The 17829-nt window shown below is 40.3% G+C and overlaps 1 protein-coding gene across 8 annotated transcripts in view; it reads right to left on the minus strand.

The window, feature by feature from the left end:
* PKP4 (plakophilin 4) overlaps positions 1 to 17829 on the minus strand; it is an 85136-nt gene that overhangs the window by 51092 nt on the left and 16215 nt on the right. For 4 of the 8 annotated variants that reach the window (XM_054209430.1, XM_054209425.1, XM_054209424.1 and 1 more), the window contains one exon: positions 8236 to 8369. In XM_054209430.1, coding sequence (XP_054065405.1) covers positions 8236 to 8364 — 129 coding nt within the window. In that variant the 5' untranslated portion in view covers positions 8365 to 8369. Of the gene's footprint in view, positions 1 to 8235; positions 8370 to 11194; positions 11422 to 13520; positions 13650 to 17265; positions 17622 to 17829 lie in introns of those variants that run through there. The other 4 variants (XM_054209427.1, XM_054209426.1, XM_054209429.1 and 1 more) reach the window with 4 other exon arrangements.

Below are 17829 nucleotides of genomic sequence, written 5' to 3' on the forward strand. Positions count from 1 at the left end.
ACAATTACAGGTTTAGAAGACAAAAAAGCCCCATTGAAAGTAAAAGAATGACCAATACAAGAAAAGTCTTCTCTAAAACACTATAAAAATGTAACAGCTACAGAAAATACTATTTTTTTGCAGCAGAGAAAAGGGATCAAGATAAAATACAGAAAGATGAAGTTATGCCATATTTTTCTCATTTCGTAGTGTACTTTCTTTATACAGTATTGACCAGTATACAGTTTCTTTCCCGCCCTCCCTGAGAACTCATCAGAGTACATTCAAGTTCTTCGCCTGAAAAATAAAGGTCCGCCTCATTCCAATAATCACCTCTGTGTCCTCTGCAAACTGAGTGAGGGTGCGCTCGATCCCCTCGTCCAGGTCATTGATAAAGACGTTACACAGAACAGGCGCTGGTACCAAGCCCCGGGGCACACCACTCGTGACCGGCCGCCGACTGGATTTAGCTCCATTCGCCACCGCTCTCTGGGCCCGGCCACCCAGCCGGTTTTTCACCCCGTGAAGTGTTTGCCTGTCCAAGCCACGGGCAGACAGCTTCCCCAGGGGAATGCTATGGGAAACGGCGTGAAAAGCTTTACTAAAGTCCAGGTAAACAACATCCACAGCCTTTCCCTCATCCAGTGAGCGGGTCACCTTGTCATAGCAGATCAGGTTAGTCAAGCAGGACCTGGCATTCAAGAACCCATGCTGACTGGGCCTGGACACCTGGTTGTCCTGCATGTGCCATGTAGTGGCACTCAAGAGGATCTGCTCCATGACGTTCCCCAGCACCGAGGTCGGACTGACAGGCCTGTACGTCCCTGGGTCCTCTTTCCAGCCCTTCTTGTGGATGGGCGACACATTTGCTAGGATGCCAGTCAACAGGGACCTCTGCAGTTAGCAAGGACTGCTGATAAATGATGGAATAAATAAGTGCATTGATCACCTTCATAGTCTATGCTTCCTTATAATGACGTTTTATACCACTCTGAATGGAGACCTGCCACCATGACATTTATCTCTCAGACAGTATACTATCTATTCCAGGAATCTCTTTGAACGCGTTTCTCTAGCCAGCTTCTCTGCAAGCAGTGGGAGAGCACGCTCCTCGAACAGGATGCTCCCATACAATGCTGGCTGCTAGCAACACAGAGAAGCTGCTGCCCTAGGCAAAAAATCACAATTCGCTGATTTTTATAGTGCTGGCTTACGACAAAATGACATGACAAGAGTCAAATAAAACAACTAATAAGCTTGTTTTCATTTGCAGAACATCTATGGGGCAAGAACATACTAAATTTCTAGATGTAGATTACAGAATATGCTGCCATACTGCACCAAAAGGACCAACCAAATCTTCTCAGCCATACACACTACAATGCCTTGGCCCAGAGCTACTTTTTTTTTTTTTCCCAAAATTATTCAATACACATTGAGGGAAAAAAATATCCCTGTAATTCTATCCACCTGTTTAGCAGTAACTAAACTTAATCACATTATAAAACTACAGGTTTTGTACGCATAACCTAAATTCCACTGCAAAACCACAGACCATATTTCTTAACACAAAGCTACAAAAAACGCTAGCTTTAAATACAGCTCCATTTAAGGAGCAGGAAGCATATACATTTTCAAGAAAGAGAAGAAAGCAACTTGCTTTGGCAAGGCAATCGTAACGGCTGCAGGCAGGCAAGCTTCCATAAGTGAAACCCAAAAGCTATCAAATTTTAGAGCTGTATAGTTTCCTTTTGGAGGCTGAAGTGTACACCCCAGCTGACCAGTAACGGCTCTTACTTGGCAAGCTCTGCACGCCAAGTGGGAATTCGCCTGCAATGACGTTGAGATCTCACTCAAGAAGACACTTTAAGATCTTCACTGCCACAAGATACAGATGAGACAAGTTATCCCAATCCTGAAAACAACATACTCTTTTCACTTGAAAGCTGAGTACCTCTAACAGGCTCGTGGCTCCCTGGCAAGTCAAAACAATTGCCAACACACTATGCTGGGCTATTAACAGCAAATATTTGAAAACAGGTAAGTAATTGGGATGTAACTTGTATGACTGACCATAAAGATCGTCATCCTCCTGTTGCAGGCTTTGGATAATCAAAAAAGGTTTAGAGGCAATTCTGGGCTTTCTATCTGCATCCCTCAGTAACATGGCTGAGAACGAGGAGTCTACATTCACAATGTTGACAAACCAAAATTACGTTCTTCCTGCCCTGTTGTGACTGGAAAACCTCTCGCAAAACACAGGTACACTTAAAACTTTAAACAAACAGTGGTCTAACTGGCTAACTGAAGGTTTTCTAGTGACAGCTATGCAAGAATCAGCAGCGATAGCACAAGCAGTGAAGACAACTCACAAACTCTTTTTGAATGGTACATGCCTGGCTAGTCAGAGCAGGATCAGGCAAGGTGGGCCATCTGAGAGAGACAATGCCATGGACAGAGAGATGAATCTCTTGCAGCTTCTTGGCTTCTACCAGTTCTCAGTGGCTGCTGCGGTAGAAGACAGGGCTAGGACAGGGTGTTATTTCAAGTTGTAGTAATGCTGGGATATGCCAAGTTGCTTCGATTGCCAAATGTCATGATCTCCGTGAAATATTAAGAAGGCAATTGTAAGCTGAACTATGAAGTGTTTTCCTAATTATAAAAATGTTGCCTGTTGAACAATTCAGTCGAGCCTCTTCCAGTAGTTCAAGTTGATCTAAGAAAGCGTAGCCAGCGTTTGAGAGGAATACTTCTACCTTGCATTTACTGTTTCTCAATCAACTGCAACAAACAAAGCAGAGCCACGCAACTCCCACTGCCTATGAAAGTTCAAATGGTGCTAAAAGAAGGCAATTACACATTGGACATTTCTATGATACAAACGTGCAATGAAGACGACAAACAATGTGAAGTTCACTTATGCCTTCTTCACATGAACCTCCTGCACTGATCTACAGCGTTCACCATGTTTCCACATGCTGTAATTCTAAGATAGACCAAGCAATTGACTACTTAAAAGCACACCGAATACTGTATTTTTCCCAATATGAATATCACACTGTAGTGACCTAGTATTTAAATTCTCTACCAGAACCTATTGAGAAAATATCCTGTGCTTTTAACTAACCATATTAGATGAAACACAACATTTTCTGTAAAAATAAAGTTTACTCACGCACACAACTGCATTTGCATGCTTTCAGTATCTCAGTATCCTCCAAAATAGGACAAAAGATGAAAAATTGGACAGGGTAAAGAAAATCACAGATTACGGGACGTGAAATGACACAGCTACAATTATTGGCTGATCACGCTTACTCTCTATTCAACAGCAGCAGACCATTAAAGCCCTTAATACTTTTATGCCTGCATTGTTCATTAGTCTGGTAAAACAGTTTAGTGCTGCTCTAGCTGATGAGGGATCAAAATTTAAGCAGTTCATGGAAAGCTTACTCTTAGTCAACGATAGGAAGGAAGAATGCCACTTGAGGTATTCGCTGACTACATTTGAGCAGCACCCTCTTTGGAAACTGTTTGTTACAATGCTTTTAAATGGGAAAGCTACGGATCCTGCTCTGTCAGCTGGTCACCCGCGTTCAGTTGCCGATGAGTAGAGAGCCTGGTAATCTAAACGTAAGTGTTACAAAAGGTATAAATAAATACTCCAGGATATTTCAGGGGTATCCATAGTTCTAGGCAGGCTCTTTTTCAAGGGGAGTTTCCCCACAGAAGCCCAACAGTACATAATAGAAAGAAAAAATAATTTCTAAGCCTTCATATGAATAAAGGAGTACCCAGAATTTTGATTAAGGAAATGAGTTAGTCATTTCATCTGAGACATGAGCGGTATATACTTTGTCCTAGAATAAGAGCCTTGGGAAGTGGACTTCTCAGACTTGATTCACCAAAACTGGAAATGCTTGCAAACAGCAGAAACGGTAAACTTCAAAGTTCCCAGAATACATAGGGAAGAATGACCTATGCAATTGAACACAGTATTAAGAGAGTTGGAAAAATCCAGTTCTTCCAGTAATGTAGAAAAAGTTGGCAGAGATTTTTGTTTCACTCACACAAAGCTTGGAAGTCCATTTAATAAAAAGTACAGCCTTCATTTCAGAACTGATACGCATTTATCCACTTACTGATCACTAGATGCATGCAAATCAGAATTTCAGAGTGAGACAGTCCAATGTTCATGCCTAATTACCGAAAGTGCATTTAGTAAGTCTTTTTCTCAAGTATCTTGTTGAAGCGACATTCCTACACAGTCGGCTTACACAGTACTTGATATAAAGCACTACATATCTGAATTGGTAAAGAAATCTCCCGAACTTAGTATCAAAGTACTGTCATTCTAGTAAAGATGTTTTTAATCATGCAATCGTAGACTCTTTGCTGTATGGAGAATGTGTTCTTTCCCCCACTTCCATCTGAAAAAGATAGGGTTTTGCCTCTCCTCCCCAAATCCTATAAAAACATCTCAAGAACTATGTGAAGAATTTTGTAGTTAAACAATAAAGAAGGGCAAAAAGTAAAGCGCACCCTTTCTAAGTATATGATATGGTTCAATACAGTTATACAAAAGGAAATGTTTTGCCGAAGTGTTGAACAAAAGTGAACACTTCTATGAAAACCCAAGAGATTTATGATTATTCATCTGAAAGCATACCCAATCATTCTTGCTCTATTGTCACCTATTTACAAAAGAAAAGGTGAAAAGTTGTCTGTCTTTAGGTGTCAAAACCAACTAGACCAAGGAACCAAAGAACAAAGAAACTAAAAAACCCCCAAACCTGCCACTGCTGCAAGTGCTTCTCTCTTAGCAAAGAAATTAAACCCAGCATATTCGTGTTACTTTTGAAAACTGGATGGATGGGTAGTTTTTCCTGTGAGACCTTTTCTCTCAGCCCAATCACCGAAAAGGAAAACTAACACGCTAAGCAGGAAATTCACAATTCCAAATGATCCCCTTTAATCTTGCCAGTTCAGCAGCAATCCGTTCCGAACTCAGCAGCACACGGCTTGCGCGTGTGGAGTAGCCGTGATGCCGCAAGTCTGCCTGGGGTAGCGGGCAACCACCTGCCCCCACATCCCGCCCCCCCCAGTTACTGCTATGATGTTGCCCTGACAATTCTTTACAACTTTTTACTTTACTATGAAATTACTTTACTTTTAATATGGCAAGAGACTCCCTACAGAACTCAACTAAACTTCTACCCAAATACTCCCAGGATTCAGAAATACAGACACATACATTTTAACGCTTTAGTTTTACTTAAAACTTGTTTCAGCTTTTCCTAAGATACTTCTGTCTGTTATAGCACAGAAACTTAGTAACATTTTAGAAGCGAAACAGACATTTGGAAAACAGAAACCAAAACAACTCTCTCCCCAAACAAACACCACAAAAAAACCTGACAAGCCACCATCAAATCCACTAGAAGAAAAAAATAAGAAAAGGCCAAAATACGTTTCAGCTTCATTACGGTTAGCTTTAGGATCTCCCTGCATTCAAAAAGGAACTCCTCTAGTAGAGATGAAACCTACACCAGTAAGAGTCAGTCCTTCCCTTGACTTTCACCCAAAGTGCACCCACAGACAGCCTGAACCTGGCAGAAGAACTCTGCCCCGGCCCCAGTCAGAGCCGCAAGAGGCTGTGGGGGTATAGCCGTGTGTTTGCACATTGAAACGGAACTTGCAGTACTACAAAGCTGTAGAAATCTAAGCTTCTTCAAAGATTACACTTGTTCCGCACATGTTATTTTATGACACTGGAAGTGAATTGCAATGTTCCTTTCCTCAGACATAATCAAGAGAGAAGCACGCAGCTGGCTGCCAATTTGGCCTCCGGGAGAGACGGTTCAGGGGACACGCTCGAGTTTGGTAAAAATGTTGCTTTAAACTGATTTGGGGTCATAGGGAAAAGAAACAAATGGAGAGTTTAAGTGGCTTGTCGGCTAATTAGTGCAACTTTTTATATAATTGTATCTATGCTGCTACTGTAGAAAGCTTAACTAAGTCATTCCATAAACGTATCTACTTATTTCAGAACTACTGTAGTAATTTTAAAAGTTTTTATTAAGGTAAAATTTTTTTTGACAAGCAGCAATGAAATCTTTTCTGAATTGTGTTTCCACTGTAATAAATGTTTCTGAAGTAATGAAGTTAAGGTGTGGCAACACTATTTTACAAATACAGAGTTACTACAGATAGATTCCTGCACAGAAGGAAGTTAGGCCCTAGCAAACAGCACGGTAGTTTCTGTCCAAGCTTAACAAAGTAAATAACTGCACTGGAAAATATTCTGTCCTGGGCTTTCTGCCATACAGGAAGGGTGTTGAGTATGTCAGTGTCCATAATTATTATCAACAGAAAAAACACCAGAAAGCAACAGTTCAGCTCTTAATTCTTTCACATTATCATTTTCAAGAGTGAAGTACAATTTATATCTTCCCACCCCTTGTATTCATTCTAAATTCATTTTAAAGTTAGGCTACCGTTCTGAAGTTTGTCTTTCACTATTAAACACAATTTTTTCTTTTCATCAAAATTGAGTTACTTATTAGTCCACATATTTAATAGTCTTTTTAGGAATGAAAAGGGGAAGAGGTTTTAGCCTCCTTTTTAAAATGAAGAAATACTCCATTATCATTTTTTCTTCTAAGAACAAGATAAAAAAACATTTCTTGGGTAGGAAAGGGGATGTTAACAAATGCCTTTGTACTGTATACTTTATCATGTACCAACCCAATATAGACAACGCGGTCATAACTGTATGTTCAGCTAAAGCAATCACTACTGCGTCAAAACCGCACAAAGGCAACTCTGGAGACCAATCACAGCAGCGCCATCACTGGCCGGTGCCCACTGGCGATCGCAGCACTGTCGCTTATTGCAGTGCCGCTCACCAACTAAGCCACCATTATCAGCATGTTCTTTGCAAACTGCAAAATAAAATGGACCAACTTAAAATCACCACAAATGCACATTAAGCAAATGAGTTCTAACTGACATTTGCAATAAGCTAAGATGCCACAAGGCAAGTTACTGCCTCAGAGGACGAGAGGTGACTCAAGATCACTCTAACCCAGACAACTGTGATTACTCCCATCCCAACAGTCTCCAGCATTAATATCCTCCACGTTGGAAGGTTTAATATTAGTTTTAATATCACTAAGAAATTATTAGGGTTGCTACTGTCATCTTAAAATACTCTTGAAATTATTAATTCAGGCATGAAAATAAAGATCCAAATTTCATCATCCTGGAGAAATTTTTTATTTAATGAAAGTTCTGTGGTTATAAAATCCATTGATATCAAGACCATATAATCTAATTCTCACCTTTTTTAAAAACACTAATATGGGACAACATATGAGAACTAATACATCAAGTGTTTGCATACACAGTTAATACCTTGGATCAAGTACTGATTTATCTTAAAAGAAGTTCTGAAACAGAGACAGAAAAGCAGATTTATTCTGAAATTCAGATGTTACAATTTATGTATTAAGCCAAGATAGATAATTATTTCTAGTTCTGACAATGAAAGCCAAACTGTTACTTCTCTCTTTGTGGGTTTAAAAAACAAAACAAAACAAAAAACAGACCCCAAAACTTCAGTTAGAATGTTTCTTTGTTAAACTGCAATTTTTTTCACTGGAATGATCTTTACAAATTAAGGCTGAACTTGATTTGAAACACAATTTTATTTTCCCTGTAGAGACTAAGATTTATTTTCCCTGTAGAGACTAAGATACATGTCCATAAATGTGTAGCAGATTTTAAATATGTTACTACCTTGGTACTGACAACTGAAACCAAACTCAAAGTTGGAAGCCCATTCTTTAACAAAATACAATTAATCATACCAAAACCTTTATGTGCAAATTTCTGTAACACTGTACACAGCTTTGCAGAATGTACAAAAAGGACTGGTTCTCAATGTTGCATCAATTCTACGCTAGCTTTTGTTTTTTCCTTTTTAAACAACAAACCTGCATTTCAAGTCTGATTTACAACAACAGTGCATACATTCCAAAGGATACAGAATACCATAACGATGCTTCCGTTCGATGCAATTAAATGAACCCTTTATAATCAGATTCTAACATTTTGACCTACAAAATACACTATACCAACGCTAGGCAACACATTTTAGGAACAACGACGTTTTTTTCCAGCAATGCAATAAAGGACAATATTAACTCCACAACGCACACTGAACTTCTAAATTGCTGAAAAGAAGGCGTGTACCTGTTCCTTTACAGAAGCCAAAATGGTAGTGGCAGTGGTCTCCGTTTCCATGCCTGGGCCTGTGGAAGTTTCCTGTGTTGTCTGCGGCAGCGCCTCCTCCACCACTGGGGTCTGCTCAGGGGCTGGCATTTTGCCTGCAATAACAATATTTCAAAATAGTTTACATTTTGAGCCACTGATGTTTAAGAAAATTCAAGTTTTCAGGATTATAAATTCTCTTATCTTTTTTCTAAAACCTTTCCAAACTTAACCAAATTAGCAGAGAACTTGGTATTATTAGTATCGATGTACATTGCTATTTCTGTGCTTCACCTTTGCAAACTGAAATCGGAATTACAAACAGAGCGTGAGGGTCAGGCAGAAGCAACCAGGCAGCATGACATTTAAAGATTATTTTTAAAATACTATTTTGTTGCAGTTACTAAAAGTAGCAAAATCCAAGATGTGTGAAAAATACTAGAACAAATCAAGAACACCCAGGATCAGTACGAGTTTACCACGTGTGCAGTTTTTAGCATAAAAGAATGACATGTAATAGCAGAGTGCTTTGCTGTTCGGAACAAACCATGGAAGTGACTAATTATGGTAATAAAAAGTTAATGGGAATAATGCTTCTGGTGTTCTTTTTGCAAAAGAGTAAATTAAAACACTAAAGTTAAACCAATTGCCCTGGGCCATGGATAGCGTGGAGAGGACAGACGGGATTAGTGCTCAAGAATCCCAAACCTCATTATCGCGGAGGCAGCACACTAACGATTCCAGTACGTGTGAAAAAGGCAATTCATTTGTTTAACTACAGAAGTCACTATTAACTAATATTAGAGATAGCTAAGAAGTGTGTTTAATACTTTGAAAATAGCAAGTAGATGGTATTGATGTAGTTTCTGTACACGTTCCATGTTTCTATCTACGATATGCCACAGAAGTACTATAAAAATGTAGTGCCAATTCCTTGAAAGTGATCACTTTCAAAGCTTACTGTCTAAATGAATGCTTATGCCTGGACCAACTAGAAACCTCTACAAAAATACGACATAATGAGCAGAGATATGAGATGATCTCAATTTGTCTTTTCCATAATTTTATCTGTCACTCTTCTCACCCCGGCACTGAAAACAACCCTTCAAACTACCTGCAGTATGTTTCTGTAACCAGTGAAGAAAACATACATCTGAACTCGTTGAAAGGTATGGTAACTTCTCTGAAGAGAAAGTGTAGGCAATATTGAGTCTCTAATAACAACACTCAGATGAAAACCAATGAAATTAATTATTAATGAAGATATCAGTGTTAAATGTACCTCTATCTCAGTGTTAAGAGGTGTAATTAGAGTGCTATACCCTTCCACACAGCCAGTTGTTTTAACTGCTGTGTTCTTTCAATTAACACATTTCTTGGCAAAGTTACTGATTTTCTAATCTCGATTTCAAGATTAAACAACCGTTGGTTTTGATCCTACAAACACTTACATACATACTTAAGCTATCGCAAACGAGTACGCTCCTTCTTCCTGACCTCCTGCACGGCCAGGCAGTGGCCAGGCACGAGAGCTGGGGTGCCGTCATGCTGGAAGGAAAGGACCATCCAGGAGATGCTCTCTGAAGCCCAGCCCTGCAGAGGACACTGGCCCCACCATGCCTCTCTCCAGGCACGCTCTTTGAGGAAAGGAACTCACAAAGTCAATTTAGATGCTCATATTCACCTTATGGGAATAGGAAATACCAAATGCAGGATTTGTGAGAGCCTTAGAATCAGGTATGAGTCAAACTCGGGAGGAGTTAATAAGAAAACCTCTTTCTTCCTTACGCAAGACTGGGATTTACTCGCTGAAGATACTTCCTGAGTTGTGTTACTCACTCCTTTGGGTATGGATAACTGGTTCGCTATTGGAAAACAAGCAACCAGACTTCATCCCTCAGACAATAAAGTCCATAGTTATATTGCCTGGCTCTTGTGTCACCGCCCAGCGGTTAGATGTCACCCAGAATGGGAGACTTTGTCCTACATCTTTCCTTGTCCCTCCAAATCCTCATCCCCTACAGCCCCTCACTGCGGTACCACAGCTACGAAGCTGCATCCAGGAAGGATGTAGGCTGCTTCCCACAAACCTTAGAGGTGGATGAATCAGACAACATACGCTGGTACCATTTATAAATGCACCTTGAAGCCTCCTTGTATTCATCTCTCTTAATCCTCACATTGCTCCTGCACATTAAAGACACCGAGATCTATGTAGCCATAACAAAAACTCAGAAAATACGTTCTCCTGTTCTGCTGCTTTGGGAATACATTTCAGCATATCTTATTCACATAACTCCTTAAAATTCCTAAACGCGAGAGAAACGTTTACAGATTTAAGTTCTCTGCTGTAGCAAAGAATGCCTGAGAATTGACTTAAGTATTCTGAGATGACCTTTTGATGGATATTGCAGAACTACAGATTTGTGAATGGTATAAATGGTTCTAGTATAGCTCAAAATTCTAATGTGAGATCCTTTGAAACTTTTGGGGGAGATTAATAGCAGACTTGCGGAGAACAGTAAGGATGTGCTACTATTCTCCGTAGATTTCAGTCTCTGACCAAAATAATGTATTTTCAATCATTTCAATAATTTTTCAGAAAAGTTGTTAAATGCTTCATCTTGTAGCATACACCTGGGAAAATTCTTGACACCTATGCTGAATTTTGAAACTCTCTACTTAAGAGGCAAAAGAACAGAAGCAGTGACAATCTAGCTCTAGGCTGGCCTGCATTGACATTTTCAAACTAGATGCAAGTGTGCAAGGAAAAAAAAAAGTAGAGCTGTTCAATTTGAAGCCTCTAGCCTGAAATACTCTACAATTATTCTGAAAATAGCAGCTTTTCCATCCTCTCTACCATGGAGGCTCACTGAAACGGTTTCATCAAACCACGCAGAGAGTCGATCAGAGCAAAAACCAGGCCATGAAAGAGAGTCACCTTTCAATCCCACACCGTGGGGCAGAGACCATCTCTTCAGGCAAGGGCAGGGATTCGCTGGAGTAAATCACATTTAACTTTAACAGCTTTAACTGTCTCTTTAGATAATACCTATTGCCTGCACTATGCACAATTAGCTTGTTTACATCTAGTACACAAAAGCACCGCCTCCTAAAAACCTCCCAGATGTTCTCCTTTTGTAGAAAGGCAGCAGACTTCTGGGCACCCCAGCATGGATGCGGGGCAGATTCACCAGTTTGCTCGAGCAGCTTGCCAGTCCGGCTTTCGCACCGCTCCTCTGCGCACAGCAAGGCTGCGGGGTGCCAAAGCGGGAAACGCTTTCTTTTGTGGCTGATCCAATGGTCAAACAGCTGCAAAGCAAACAGGCTCTGTGAGTTCATCTGACACAAAGCTATGCTTTTTTTGCAGTGGGGGTGGTGTGTTTTTCTGAACCAGCTGATCTTGCAGTGTACAATCACTGATGCAAGGAAGGAACAAGAATACACAGTTGAGAAGGCAAGAATAAATACGAGAAATCACTAAACTGAGTGTAGGAAACCACATTTAATCTTCATTGTTGTTCGTCTCTACTCCCCACTTTCCACTGCTGCTCCTGTTATTTTTTCAGAGACACCAGACATTTTTGCCAGGACCAAGTAACCCCTCTGTGCATAGTGCGGGCCCAAAGAGAACCCCGGCCTTTCCAGGCTCCCTGCATGACAGCAAAGGCGGTGCTTTTCCACAGCTTCCTATTCACTTCCCTTCATATTCCTCTCGCTTTCCTTACGCAGGTTGAGTCTCCCACATTTTGTCCTTACCCGTGTTGCCCGTTCCTGAGCCTCTCATTGCTGACCCGAAGCCGGTAACAAAAGTCACCAGAGTAATTCACACTGGAAAGGTAATATAATTCTTATGAACACTGTAACTAGGATAGGCTAGACCCTACCTATTTCATGACGGAAACATGAGAAAAACAATGAGCAACATCCCATCACTAGAAATCCTCGTATTTATCTAGCTACAAGATTAACTCAAGCAGCAGGAATAAATCACCAAGGACGTCAGAGCAATACTCATTAGTAGAGAAGAAAAAAGCTCCAATAAGCTAAATTCAACTTGCTGGGACACTGACATGTTATTTATTGTACAAGTTATTCTTAAAAATCTACCCTTAAGCAACACAGCACATCTCAGCTCTCAGCCAAAGACTCTTGTTTTTTCATCATTTACAGTATATGTGAAAGCAAAAACCAAACCAAGAGTTACTCCATTTCTACAGTTTTTAGATGAAGACATGATTAAAATTTATCTGATTTTTGGAATTACTTCACAGACATGTCAGTACACTTCTAGGTGTGCGTAGCTCCTATTAGCTCCATCCTGCTACACGGACAGAGCGGTGCTCGCCGACAAACCAGGCAGTGATTTACGTTCTCACGCTCGGCGCAGCACCAAACTCAGACAGACTGCATTATGCCTACCAGCCTGCAGTCACGTGCTCAGATGAAGAGACAGCAGATGACAACTTATCCCCCTGCAATGATGATGCAAGCAATTAAAAATGGATTATGTGAAAGGTGGCTCAAAGGTTTACATGAAAAATAGGTTTTAAAGTTTCCAGACACAGTAAGTCAAGATACTTCAAACATCACACTATAGGCTAAACATTCTGTTAATATATCACTTTTCTTTATGGACATCAGTAGTGCAGAAGTTTTGTTCACGTGGGCATAAGGATGGAACCAGGGAAGTAAATATATTACCTGACGAAAACATGGAAGAAACTGACTTCTGTGATGACAGGATAAAAAAGCCCCACCTGCACAATTGTGCAGACCAAGTCCCTCAGCAACAAGAGAAACCTACCCACAACTGATACGCTACGTGGGAGACGCGTATGACTATCTTACTGCTACATTTACTGTCTTCCTCATCCCTTTTTCTCTTCAGGATACATTTTTTCCTCTCCCTTTTTTTTTTCCCCAAAGTACATACAGGTTCAAAAGGCATCTGGTGCTATGTCCTCTTTAAAATGTTCAAAGTTACTACCCTAGCTTTTGGATAAATGTATTTTTTTACAGCCCCTAGTAAAAGACAGCCTTTTCTTTTTTTTGGCCGATGGCTACATACTTTAACTCCACTCTAGTGAGCAGGCAAGAATCTACATCCGCAAACATCCAGTTGTAACATGCTCACAAGATTAATATTTTTATAGCTTTCAAACGATCCAACAGAAGAGATCAGACAGGTACAGAACACGACCATTTTGAATACAGGCATGTTTATGATCATATCCTTCAAGCCTGAGGCACCGTTTGTAGCTCACCTTAAAGAAAGAAGAATCTTTGTCATCTGAAGGGTGTCTGGAGAGCGTTCACACTTCACAAATATATGAAGTACCACAAGCTAATTGGCAATAGAGTTTTCAGTAGTTTAAGTCAACAAGGCTCTGTGCCTAAAAGAAAACAGAAATGACAGACCCTAAATCCGAACCTTTGCTTTGGACCATCTGAGTCTATTGCTCTGTCCCACTGACACCTCTGGATCTGCTGCCGTTCAGAACAACCCCGCTGGAGCAGAGTGCTCTGAACGAGTTCTGCGGACTGGCAACCAAACCACAGGTTTATCTCAGGGGATAACGCTCGGTCTTACCCTAGCGCAGAGAGAGGGAGAGGGATATGTAGTGTTGCTGAAGGATTCTAGGTTCTCCACACAAGCCATCAGGTGACAAAGACATTCATCAATTATGCATTCAACCATTCACAGAAGGATAAATTCTTAGTTTATTTTATATGCATTTATAAAAGTATGCTTCTCAATTTTGTCATATAGTACATTGGAAAAAAATTTATTATAAAAACTCTTTTCCTAATGATAAAATTAACAGCTACAACCACAATTTTAAGAGACAGATGAAGAGTTACAGCCTTCCACAGGCCCCCTGTTTCGCCAACACGAGTTTTTGAGGGATGCGGTGTAAGTTGTATCCCTGAGATGGTCTGGAACTAGACACCAACAACCCCCTCTGTTGCATCCTGCCTTTAAAAAACAGCCAGAGTAGATCAGTGGTGTGATTTCCCTTGTAGCGAACGCAGACTCGTGTATTTTTACTGATTCTGCAGTCTCCAACTCTGCTTTGAGAACTGTGGTTCAGGAGTGAGTGACCAACGAGCAGCAGCTTAAATCGGGTTTAGCAGGGAGAAAAATCCAACTATGCCCTTACAAAATTTAGAAACCAATGATGTTAAAACTTCTGCTTTTACTCGGGATACATTTGTAAGTTCTTTAATGCAAGCTATGGTTGCTCCTGCTCAAAAGACTACTACAGAAATGTCAAATTCCTGCATACCATATAGACAGACCGGGGACTGCCCTCTAATAAGCATGGCTATGGACTAGCAAAAGTTTTATCAATTGCTAAACTGTTGTTTACTCTGAAACAGAACTGCACAGCAAAAGTCAGTTCGCTGCTAAGAATGCTCTATGTGCAAACTTCTAAATTTAAGCAAACTAGTTCTGTTCTCCAAGCTAGAAGCTAAAAAAAAAGTTGCAGGTAGTAGCAAACTCTACATGAATTAGACAAGCGTCTGGCTTTTAAGGCCAAAACTACCAATACTTTCAATCAGTTCTCCGCCCTTTGAAAAAAGATATATCATTGGTTTTATTTTTCTGAGGTATATTTGACTTTGTTTACCCTTAAAAACTTGTAAGTACTTGTAGCAGGATTACACATAACTCTAATCTAGAGAGGATTTAGTATTTTTACTAATACTTTATAAAGAGATATAAAGCCGTGAAACACCATAATTTACAAGTGACATTACAATTAGAGGAGATCAAAGACAACTGAGTGACTTGAGAAAACCCATAAAGCACAGTGAATGAGCTAATGTTGATAAATACACAATTATATGAACTATGCCTATCAAAGTGAGCCATATGCCTTCCCATAGCAGGGGGTGGATGATAGAAGCATAAAGTCAGACACACTTCACTTAAAATCTTTGCATGCAGATTAGGCATGAAGACTTCTTGCAGCAGTGCCATAAGGGAAAAAAGTCAGGGCAATGGTACATTACAGAGTATCAACAATTTTAACCACACTCTGAAATAGACACTCACAGCACAAAATTTAGACAATTCTGTATACAGCAACAAGAAAATTCTGAGGGATAGAAAGCTATATACCAAAGGAATGAAGATTAAAGGTGGAAATGGTCAAGAAGGGAAATAAGTACTAAATGATGGCAAACGGTTCAGGTTTTTTACTGATGCTCAGTTACAAGAAGAAACGCCCAGACTCGTGTTCACAGGCTTCCTGTCGTGTAGAAGTACTGCTTCTTTATGGGGGACTCTGCGATAATGCTAAGATATGATTTTCTTCTCTCAGTGAAAAACATTTCTTCCTGTAAAATCTCCTACAGCTATACAACTTTTTCATGAGATAGCAATATTTTGCATCAAAGTTTACCAGTTGGAGACACAATTCAGATAGCTTTCCTGCCTCAGTTCCTGTAATACTGAAAACATGACTCATGTATTTTAAAAGCTCAAATCCAAAGTTTCAAAGGAATTTCAAATGCTGGTCGCAACAACATCATTCTTATTTCTACCCTTTAACTCACTGGACCATATTCTAGTCTAATTCTAATTCCTGAGCAGGGAAAAATAAGCACAACAAAACGAGTAATGGGTGCTCTCCTGTAGGCACTAGAACTTCAAGCATTAAGAAATAGCTCGGATTAATCAAGAGCAGATTATATCAAATCTACCCAATTTTGGTCTGTGACAAGAGCACTAGAAGAAACACATCTTGAACATAAAGCTTTGGACTCTGCCACGTGGCCTCCTAACAAACAGCCTAGAGAACATGGGTGAAAATACCGTGGGGCGAAGAGGTAACCAGTTGTCACCACAGCAGCAGTTAACAGTTCACGTGCACGGAAAGACGGCCTGAACTGACCCACTGATTTTGGATTACCTCCCCGCGCAAGATCCTGCCCGGCCTACATCCACGCTCACCCAGGCTATGGAGACAATGGAAGTCCTGCACTGAGGCGGGGACAGCAAGACAACAGCTCTGTGGAAAACAACAGGAAGCTGGGATGCCTGTAATCAAAGCACACTTTCTTGTGACAAAGAAAAAGGAGGGGGAAATTAAGAAAGAGATACCTCACTTATCACTCGTGCTTATCTTCCATTTCCCACTGCACCAAAATAAATGCACAATCTTCCCAGACTGCTTAGCTAAAGGAGTATATCCAGTTTTGTGCACCCAGTTTCAAGTCAGATCAATTGAAAAGCCAGAAGCGAACAACCAAAGCTATGCGAATTTTCTGTAGGAGTTACCTGTGTTTCGATACAAAACAGAGACTCTGGGGAAAAGCACTAACAGGTGAAATATTGAAGTCGTTGCAGGAAAGACAAAACAATAATCAAGGATAATACTTAAAAGCAACTGCCGCCTTCTTGCCAGGTATCAGACAACATCAATGACATTAATTATTTAAATGTTACTGTCTCTTCTAAATGGGATACCGGGGTGCTCTTCCCCCCTTCCAAATCCAAACAAACTTTATTTTTTAGACCTTTTCATAACTACATCTGACAGAAAAAATTAAATGCTCAGTTATGATTTACATATGCCTGACAATTAACACTGATCTTTTTAAATAAGCAACTCTACAACCAGAAAAGTAACGAACTTAATCAGTTATTTTCACTGTGCTTTAACATAGTGCTCAAAACGAGGGGTTCAAAACATCGCTATCAAAGGCAAATCCTCTCAGTAACATGAAGTAGTTGAAAAATTACACAATTTTAAGTCTTAAAAAACCACAGCAATTAATTACTGTTTTAGGGAATTTCCACTTTCAAAACAGAGAAAGCCTGCTCTTGCTTGCAGCGTACAAGTCCAGGAAAACGTCAATGTAATAACTCAGGAAATACACTCAGGGATGACAACAGCAGAAAAGAATGCACTTCCAGAACTTGCAAGATTGCTATTTCATGTAACGCTTAAATAGTAATTGTTGTTAGAAGCATATCTCTCCGTTTTTAGAATGTCTTACCTAAGCTTCACAGAAACCCACCCAGTTTCAGGCAGCTGACACTGAGCTCCGAGCACGGCGACGCAGGAGGAGGAAGCAGCTGAAGGGCAGGCAGGGACGCACCCCAGGCCAAACACAGCCCCGAGACCCTTCGGCAGAAAGCAGTACTAAAACCAGGCCTATTTGAAACAAGAAATACCTGTATTACGTTACATACGTTACCCGTATTACACCACAGGAATTGAAAATATTTGTTACACGTATCCTTTACGCTATCTAAAATGAAACATTTCAGCAAGGTGCCTTAAGTCAGTTGCTAGTGAAGTTTTCGATACTACAGACAGCAGGACAAGTTACAGATGTTAACAGGATACGGATCTGCCTAGCTGCACCTTTTGCCTTTCTGTGTGGGAGAGACACCACTTCAATGCCAAACATTTTAAAACGGAGCTTTTCAGCAAAGGCAAAGAAGATGTTCTACAGAAGCTTTAACCTCTTTTTGCGATTTCTTTTAAAGCTCCTCTAGTACATTCTCTATTAGTTCAGTGGCCAGATGAGCAGGCAGGTAAAGCTGCAAACGCCAGA

The sequence above is a fragment of the Rissa tridactyla genome, chromosome 7, assembly GCF_028500815.1.
Source record: "Rissa tridactyla isolate bRisTri1 chromosome 7, bRisTri1.patW.cur.20221130, whole genome shotgun sequence".
Classification (NCBI taxonomy): domain Eukaryota; kingdom Metazoa; phylum Chordata; class Aves; order Charadriiformes; family Laridae; genus Rissa; species Rissa tridactyla.